The 10184-nt window shown below is 34.8% G+C and overlaps 1 protein-coding gene across 1 annotated transcript; it reads right to left on the bottom strand.

The window, feature by feature from the left end:
• Window positions 1–795: 795 nt before the first annotated feature.
• LOC140172221 (armadillo-like helical domain-containing protein 2) lies at window positions 796–2619 on the bottom strand. Its single transcript, XM_072195531.1, has 2 exons — window positions 2406–2619; window positions 796–1271 (listed from the first exon to the last, which is right to left on the bottom strand). Exons 1-2 carry the CDS (start codon window positions 2617–2619, stop codon window positions 796–798), a joined length of 690 nt encoding a protein of 229 aa, XP_072051632.1.
• Between the last annotated feature and the right edge of the window lie 7565 nt (window positions 2620–10184).

Genomic DNA, 10184 nt, shown 5'->3' with positions numbered 1-10184 from the left:
CATGTAAGTTGATGTAACTCGTTCATATTAAGTTACTGGTACTTATTGTTTTGAGTTATCCCAATTTGGTACTTTGTTACTTAATTCACGTAATTGGATCATTTTCTGCACAATTAGCAGTATTCAAATATTTATTTTTGTAATCAGTGCAAAATTTTGTATACTATAGCACACCTCTAGAAAATTATGCTAACCTAGGCTAGTTTCATTTTCTGAGTTGTAACAACTCAATAAAGTAAGTGCAAATGAGTGCGACCAACCGGGCGACCAACATAATGATATCGAGTCAGCGTTACTCAAAATTGTACGCGTTGGCATTACTCGGAAAGTTGACGCAACGATTTACATCAACTTACTGAGTAATGCCAACGAACAATTTCTATGAGTGTAGAAAGAAAGATAGAAAGAAAGATAGAAAGAAAGATAGAAAGAAAGATAGAAAGAAAGATAGAAAGAAAGATAGAAAGAAAGATAGAAAGAAAGATAGAAAGAAAGATAGAAAGAAAGATAGAAAGAAAGATAGAAAGAAAGATAGAAAGAAAGATAGAAAGAAAGATAGAAAGAAAAAGAACGAAAGAAAGACCGAAAGAAAGAAAGAACGATAGAACAGAAAAAAGAAAGAACGAAAGAAAGACAGACAGACAGACAGCCAGAAAGAAATAAAGAAAGAAAGAAAACCGATAAACAAACAAAAGAAAGAAAGAATTTGATAAGTATACATATTATTATACATTTATTTATGCTTATACTCATGAGAGCGAATCTGATTTCTTGTGACTTCTGCCACATGTTGTTTCAACCCATTAGACCCGGATTAAAACCAGCTAGTAATCGAGGATCAATCCGGTCTTGCCTCTCTCTAAAACCAAGAACTTCCATCAATAAACTGGCATAGTTTTTCGGCCATCCATTCCACGAATGTTTTTCAAGCACCTTGAGCGCATCGTCCATAAAATCCTCTTCTTCTCCCGCTGGTCCTTTGATCATATGTTTCAGACACATCATACTGGTGGTACACATGAACACTAGGATATAACATGACCATCTACCCAGTCGTGGGTTCTCGCCTTCTCGTATGAAGTTGGTGAGGATGTCAAGTAGTCCCAGCAGTCGTGCCTTCTCCAGATTATCGCGATGACCACGAATAATTTCACTCAATGATCGCAACACTTGCACTTTCAAAGGAATTTGTTGGGCGTTGTCAGGCTTTGTCAGGATGTTCACCAAAGTCTCCGTGAATGATCCAGCATATTTAGCTGCTTCAGGTCCACCTTTTGAACAAAATAAAACACAACAATGAAGGATGCTTGTGACAAATATAGGCTAACAAATATACTCTATACAAATTGTATCTTGAAAATGTATGGGGTGTTTTTTTTTGGTGCAAATGAGTGCGACCAACCGGGCGACCAACATAATGATATCGAGTCAGCGTTACTCAAAATTGTACGCGTTGGCATTACTCGGAAAGTTGACGCAACGATTTACATCAACTTACTGAGTAATGCCAACGAACAATTTCTATGAGTGTAGAAAGAAAGATAGAAAGAAAGATAGAAAGAAAGATAGAAAGAAAGATAGAAAGAAAGATAGAAATAATTTCACTCAATGATCGCAACACTTGCACTTTCAAAGGAATTTGTTGGGCGTTGTCAGGCTTTGTCAGGATGTTCACCAAAGTCTCCGTGAATGATCCAGCATATTTAGCTGCTTCAGGTCCACCTTTTGAACAAAATAAAACACAACAATGAAGGATGCTTGTGACAAATATAGGCTAACAAATATACTCTATACAAATTGTATCTTGAAAATGTATGGGGGTGTTTTTTTTTGGCGCAAATGAGTGCGACCAACCGGGCGACCAACACAAATTTGATGGTTCTGATGATCTTTGTAGGCCTATAATTTTCATAGTAATAGAGTTCTGTCTTTTAGACCAGCCTCGTTATATAAGGACCAAACTTTTACTTTTCTGTCAAGGTTTAGTTTTGCATCAGGGTTAAACAGTTGCCAAACACTTTTTTGTCAGGGTTTATGGTATTGGATGGAGGGCAGGGCTTTTTGGGAGTAAAAAACCTAGGCTAGGTCAAAATAACTTTTTGAAAACAAGTGAAAGGGATTTTCCCCGATTTTGTTTCAAAAATAATCGGAAAAACAAACAAGGTACCTTCACATCAGTAGGCCTATCACTTCCGTCACATGATCATGAAAAGATGATTGGAATTAAATTAGTGGAAAGTGACAGAAATAAGGGAAGTTTCTTTAAAAAATGCATGTTTTTGAAAAATTCGCCACTTTGAATAACGTTTCATTTATAGCCTTTTTTTTAGAAACCTACTTTTTGGGAAACATGGCAGAAGAACATGTAAGATCGTTGTCACTTTATCAAAAACCATTTAGATTACCTGTGTATGCTAGATGCCCAATTTTCCTAAGAGCTTCAGCTTTTGTTTCTGCATCTGCGTACTCAGCCAGATGTACGGAGTGCATCATGATATCTCGCTTATACAAGTTGTTCTCGTGATCCCAGGGTTTGTCGCCAGATTCCCCATGAGATGCTATCGTTTGCCACGTCTTCTCCACGCCTTCACGAACTGCTTTTCTCATGGACTGAAACATTATCGATGTTGTTAACAACTTTGAAAAGGAATTAAATCAGTGCGAAAAGTAAAAATAGGAGTAGGACCCCAGACAAACAATGAGTAGGACTGCTTTTGTTTTGTTTCAATCTGTTTTCCCGTTACTAAGAAGCGCGCAGTTGTTACGCGTGTTGCTCTCGCGTGAAATGTAATTATTGCGTCAACGCTTCTTGCATGGTTACTGCGAGCAACTTCCCGCCGTGAAAAAATCGCGCAAATTTCCCCGCCATTGATGTTTAGCTCATGTCAATGCAGAAACGTACACTGACCATGCTGACGAATGAAACAAGCGACTGATTTTTTCCTGTTTATATCTTTCTAACACTTTAACAGAAATAATATGTAGGCTAAAACAAGAACTTTTTAAGGTTTTGGTCAAAAGCCAATCGGTCGCTTATCGCTGGTGTCTTGAGTATATATTACTTTATGGGACTGGTTGACCAGCATGCTGTCGTTGGCTGTTGTCATGGTATTCAAAAAATAATTGTAGTTTTTAATATACTAGCGGCACCCGTCTTTCGCGGTTCGTAATTTGCAAATGCATACACACCACCCTCCGAGTATTTATTGCGAACATTTTTACCAACTCCGAATTTATCAACGATTGATGAGTCGCTTCATTTTGCATTTAATTCATTTTAATCAACTTATTCTTCGTTGTCCCCAAATCTCTCCTTCTTTCCTCTGTTCCCCCTTCAGCTCACATCCCTCTTCTCTCTCTTTCCTCTAATCCGCTCTCTCCCTCTTTTTATCTGTCCTATAGTATCATGCTTCTAGTTCCTCTTCCTCATCAGCTGGTAACAAATATGTAAATGTGAAAACATAAAATGTTTAATTTATAGATTTATTTAGTTTCTTATAAATTTTGAAGTTTTTGGATTCACCATCAGATTGATGAGTGGCAATGAAGTATAAAAGTGATATCCGAATAAAAACTAAACTAAAATAGGGTGATATTTGCCTGGTTCCCAGCTCAAATCTGAATGTCATCTTCCACATATGAGATTATTATTTAAGCTTCCTTTTGGTACCTCTCAGACTTGATGATAAAAGGAGGTTTCGTGAATAAAAGTAAATGAGAGATTCTACATTTCATCACGAAAGGCCTGTATCGAGAGAGTAGATTGTAATTTAATGATTTTACCGACTGATAACGTGTCTATTTATATACCGCTTGTTTTCAATTTTATCTATATAGGTTCTGTTCCGTGAATCTATAGTTAAAAACCAATTATGTGTTACAGACATGTGAGAATTAGATTTCCCATTGACATGATTGAGTCGAAATCGACTTACTCAAGAATAAGTGTATTAAAAGACGCTTTTTATATATAGAACGTGATGATTTATGTTGGGTAGGTAATAGTGTCTAAGATAGTTTTATCTACTGCTTAAAGTTTGTACCTTATAATGTTAAAAATAAGACTATAATATAATAATCATCTTATACTCTTTCCCTCAATTTGTTTGATAATCTCCCCAATAAAAATAAAATTATGTAATCTTTGTGTACTTATCTGCATAGTTATATTACAGGTGAAACTGGTTATAAGCATGGTGAATAAATAAATAAATAAATCATCAGGACCATTCCATTTACCTGATATCAGCAGTAGATATGGGTATTGATAAACTACCTGATATTAGCAGTAGATATGGGTATTGATAAACTACCTGATATCAGCAGTAGATATGGGTATTGATAAACTACCTGATATTAGCAGTAGATATGGGTATTGATAAACTACCTGATATCAGCAGTAGATATGGGTATTGATAAACTACCTGATATCAGCAGTAGATATGGGTATTGATAAACTACCTGATATAAGCAGTAGATATGGGTCTTGATAAACTACCTGGTATCAGCAGTATAGATATGAGTATACTGGTAAACTACCTGATACCAGCAGTTATTAGATATGGGTATTGATAAACTACCTGATATCAGCAGTAGATATGGGTACTAGTAAACTACGTGATATCAGCAGTAGATATGGGTACTGGTAAACTACCTGATATCAGCAGTAAATATGGGTACTGGTAAACCACCCGATAGTAGCAGTAGATATGGGTAATGATAAACTACCTGATGGCAACAGTAAATGTAGGTATTGATAAAATCTCTGATAGCAGCAGAGGGCAAACTCATTTCAAAGATAATGTGTTTGAGGGCCAATTATACACCCATACCTTTACATTGCACAGCTTTTCAAGGAATAACTACAATATTGGTATGCGGGCCGCGTCTGGCCCGTTGTTTTGCAAGGTAATAACAACACAGAATATTGGTATCTTTAATCCATGTATCAAATCATCCATGCATCCATGCAGACCATGCCTATTTCCTATTCCAAACAAACCTAAAGAAAATACCGCATTTTTTGAAAAGAGGCATCCCGTACATGTTAGGTTAATGATGCACACACTTCATTAAACTAAATTCGAAAGGGCAATAACCGAAAAGAAAATGAACGCTACACAAAAATATTGATATCCAATGACAATATCTTCCTGTTATCGTGGTCTGTAATGAATTCAAATGATCATGCCATTACACCTCGTACATAAATTTGATCCGCCCCATGCTTTAAGGGACGTGCCCAAATGGCAATTCGTATTCACTACAAGTACAAGTCGAATAAGTTATGTGTGATCTCTTTATTATGCACTACATGCAATAGAAATCGGTAAATGTATGTTTCCCTACCTTAGTTATGTGTCAGTTTAGTATAATGCCCGCTAATGTGTGCAAAATGTTACTTGCATTGCATCATAATATTGGTTTTATTATTGTACCCATTTTTGTGAGCAAATTAATTGGATCATTTTTGTCAAATTGATCTACATGTGCAATATTGGTTTATTATTGTGCCCATTTTTTTGCGAGCAAAATCATTTACTGGGTGGGGATTTAATGTATCTTTTGCCTACCCAATTATTTACCTCCCTGCTTATCAATAACCATATCTACTGCTGATATCAGGTAATTTATCAATACCCATATCTACTGCTGATATCAGGTAGTTTATCAATACCCATATCTACTGCTGATATCAGGTAGCTTATCAGTACCCTTATCTACGGTTGATATCAGGTAGTTTATCAATTCTCACATCTACTGCTGATAACAGGTAGGTTATCAATACCCATATCTACTGCAGCTGATATCAGGTAGTTTATCAATACTTACATCTACTGCTGATAACAGGTAATTTATCAATAACCATATCTAATGCTGATACCAGGTAGTTTATCAATACCTATGTTTATTGCTGATATTAGGTAGTTTATCAATACCTATATATACTGTTGATATCAGGTACTTTATCAATACCTATATACTGATGATATCTGGTAGTTTATCAATACCTATATCTACTGCTGATATCAGGTAAATTATCAATACCTATATCTACTGCTGATATCAAGTAGTTTATCAATACCCATATCTACTGCTGATATCAGGTAGTTTATCAATACCTATAATATCTACTGCTGATATCAGGTAGTTTACCAATACATATATCTACTGCTGATATCAGGTAGTTTATCAATACCTATATCTACTGCTGATATCAGGTAGTTTATCAATACCTATATCTACTGCTGATATCAGGTAGTTTATTAATACCTATATCTACTGCTGATATCAGGTAGTTCATCAATACCTATATCTACTGCTGATATCAGGTAGTTCATCAATACCTATATTATGTATACTGCTGATATCAGGTAGTTCATCAATACCTATATTATGTATACTGCTGATATCAGGTAGTTTATCAATACCTATATCTACTGCTGATATCAGGTAGTTCATCAATACCTATATCTACTGCTGATATCAGGTAGTTCATCAATACCTATATTATGTATACTGCTGATATCAGGTAGTTTATCAATACCCATATCTACTGCTGATATCAGGTAGTTCATCAATACCTATATCTACTGCTGATATCAGGTAGTTCATCAATACCTATATTATGTATACTGCTGATATCAGGTAGTTCATCAATACCTATATTATGTATACTGCTGATATCAGGTAGTTTATCAATACCTATATCTACTGCTGATATCAGGTAGTTCATCAATACCTATATCTACTGCTGATATCAGGTAGTTCATCAATACCTATATTATGTATACTGCTGATATCAGGTAGTTTATCAATACCCATATCTACTGCTAATATCAGGTACTTCATCAATACCTATATCTACTGCTGATATCAGGTAGTTTATCAATACTCACATACTGCTGATATCAGGTAGTTCATTAATACATCTACTGCTGATATCAGGTAGTTTATCAGTACATATTTCTACTGCTAATATCAGGTAGTTTATCAATACTCACATCAATATAATTTAATTTAATAGTCTACTATTGTATCAATGCCCGGAACTTTCAATGATAATATCCACATCTACTGCTAATATTGTGCTGCTTGACACTGCGAACCTACATTGTGAGGGAGAGGAGGCGGGACTTATTTGCTATTTTCCAGTTATACACCCTTACTTTGTATAGACCCGGGAGAATTGCTTCATATCTATTTTCAATCATGATAATCTCAGACAAATATGTTTAGTTATTTGTCTCAGGCACAATACTTATCAAAAATCGCGTCTCGCTAGTTTGATACGCTCCTGTTTACCTTTCTTAAAGCCCCGAGATCCCATTGCATCAACATAGCCAGAATAAATAATGCTAAATTCAATACGACAACTCCCCCAAAGCAAAAATGAAACAAGAGGAACACGATAGAGTAACACATCTTTTGTAAAATCGCATTATTTTAATATTTTATTTCTTATAACTACAATAATATCAAAAAACCATGGCCATATTTTTGGCAAACATATTTCCATCAAGATATACTTGATGCAATTGATGCTACTGGTATTTTGATAGGATAAATGTGATATGCTTTCTTATCAAATTCATATAAATAGTAGATGTAAGCTATACATTATATATATACATGATATTTTGTAGTATTATTCTTTTGAGAAACTTAATAGTATGATACCCGATTATACTACAATAAAAATAAGAAGAATATGCTTGACAGGTGGTCTCTAGTTAGTTCTTACCACGATTTATACTTTACTCGCGGGCGATAGTTGTGTATTCGCTTACAACTAAATCGTTTCCTTATACTTCAAGGTGGGTGACCGGATTGACAATCTCAATCATCCCCACTTTTCCCCATCAAAATGCTGATTTTGGTATCAGATGAAAGCTCATATTTTTCTCATAAACAAATCGGTATATTTCCGAAGAAATCATCAAAAAACTGTCTCAAATATGGTACACCACATTGAGACTAATTAGGTAGTTTTTTGATGATATCTTCGGAATTACACCGAGTTGGAACTTCTAATTTCAATATGTTTATGAGAAAATAGGGCCTTTTACTTGCAATCAATATATTACATGATCATGATGAATAATGATTATCATTAATAAAAACACCGTAGACTACCAATATCGCGCTGTATAAATGGCGGTAATTCCATTAGGAATTAGTCACATTTGCCAAAAACATTTACATGTTCTTTTTGCATGAGTACTTAAAAGGGATGACATTTTATGTTATAAGTAAGTTTTAAAGAATTTGATTTTCCAAATATATCAGGTCACCTTTCTTTAAGATTATTTTAGTAAATAATCGTCTTCGTAAAACGTTGGCGCCATGTTTGACACCATCGCCAATATCGCGTGGCAAAAAGCGATACAACGACGTCATAGATTTATAGTCATTCATTAGTCGCTAGCGACGAACAAATAACTTCTTGACAAAAGAATGCTCATTAATATTTCTTTTGTCAAATCCCAATCACTTGTTCTTAGCGGCTGGAGTGTGAATACGGTCATGTGTTAAGCTTGTTTACGTGTGATGTTGTGAGCTTTTTCCATATCAAAATATCCTTGAAGGAAGATACACTGTGTACAGTACACCAGGCACTCACTATTATTAATACCAAGAAATCAGTAAAACAGAACTAACCAAATAAAATATTTTGACGCCATGTTATGTATATTCTGCTTGCCCTGGGAAAGTAAATCGCACAAATGAAATCAGATGCAACAAATTATGAACTTTTTCAGAATGTTCCCTATGTTACCAGCACCATAAATTTTTATTTTATTTTTGACACTTGAGCTTAATATCTAAAGAGACATAAATGTTATTAGCAACTTTTATAGTTGTTTAAGGGGGTACTACACCCCTTGATAAATTTATGACTATTTTTGCAGTTTTCTCAAAAACTAATAAAACACTGGTAACAAAAATTATACATATTATAGGGGCAAGGAATTCAGTTACTACACTGGAATTTCAGTTACTCAAGACAAGTAGTTATTGATTTATTGATCAAATATTGGTTTTCCCTCATTTTTGACTGTAACTCCACAACTATTGTCTATGCTGAAATAAAATTTTCAGTGCAGTAGTTGTAGTCCTTGCCCCTATAATATACATATCTAACTTGTCACCAATGCGCTATAATTTTTGAGAAAAATGCAAAAATAGGCTCAAAATTGGCAAGGGGTGTAGTACCCCCTTAAAAAGATACTTACAAAATAAGAATGCATAATTTTGTTTGTTGTTCAAAATTTATACAGACTACGGCAATAAGTTAGTGAACTAGTGTAAAATTTGGTGATTTTTGCTTCGTTGAGGCAGTAACGCAAACGTATTAGCAGTGTTGAATCGCATTTATGTACATACTGGATTACTGGTGCGTACAAAGAAAGCATATTGGTATGTACACGTTCGACACCAGTGCGTCAAAACGAAAACGTCACTACCTAAAGGAAGCAGTAAGGACTAAATACAATATATATAGTTCCAAGTAAGATGTGTAATATGACTTGGGTATGTCACAAAACTCCCGTTTACTTTTGAAGCAAGCAAGTTTCTTTTAGAAACTACAAGGCGTCTCTAAAAGAAGTACCGTCGAGTATTTTTATGCCACAACAAAACAGAACGGAATAGTGTATGTAATTGCATGGTAATAGCTAAAGTTTGACATTGACGCCCTTCCGTTTTGAAATTATAACAATTTGAAAAAATACCCAGTGGCTGATATACTTCATGCATACCTACATCAGTGACTGTATTGGGCTATTCGATTTAAAATCCACACTACCCATGTGGAAGATTTAGCTGAAGTCTTCCACGAAGGGAGTTTAAGTTTCGAATAAAATAGACAATTGAGTAATTTCCATTTCAAATACTCACTCCAGTTATATATAAGATATAGGTAAAGTCATAATACAGAGGGAGTGTGGGTTTCAAAATGATTAACCCTGACCAAATACATTCGAAAAACATACTCCCCCTGTGGCAGATATTCTAAAATCTTCCACAGGGGTAGTGTTAATTTCAGGTGGAATAGCTCATTGCATCCATGGACAGGATTCAAAATGAACTGTCATCGTAAAAGTCTTATATTTCAAGAACGATTTAGTCATTTTCAAAAATGTTATTTGCTTCAGGAATTAAAACACTAAAATCAAAATACA

This window comes from Amphiura filiformis, chromosome 15, assembly GCF_039555335.1.
Source record: "Amphiura filiformis chromosome 15, Afil_fr2py, whole genome shotgun sequence".
Taxonomy (NCBI): domain Eukaryota; kingdom Metazoa; phylum Echinodermata; class Ophiuroidea; order Amphilepidida; family Amphiuridae; genus Amphiura; species Amphiura filiformis.
This window is presented reverse-complemented; position numbering and strand designations above follow the sequence as displayed.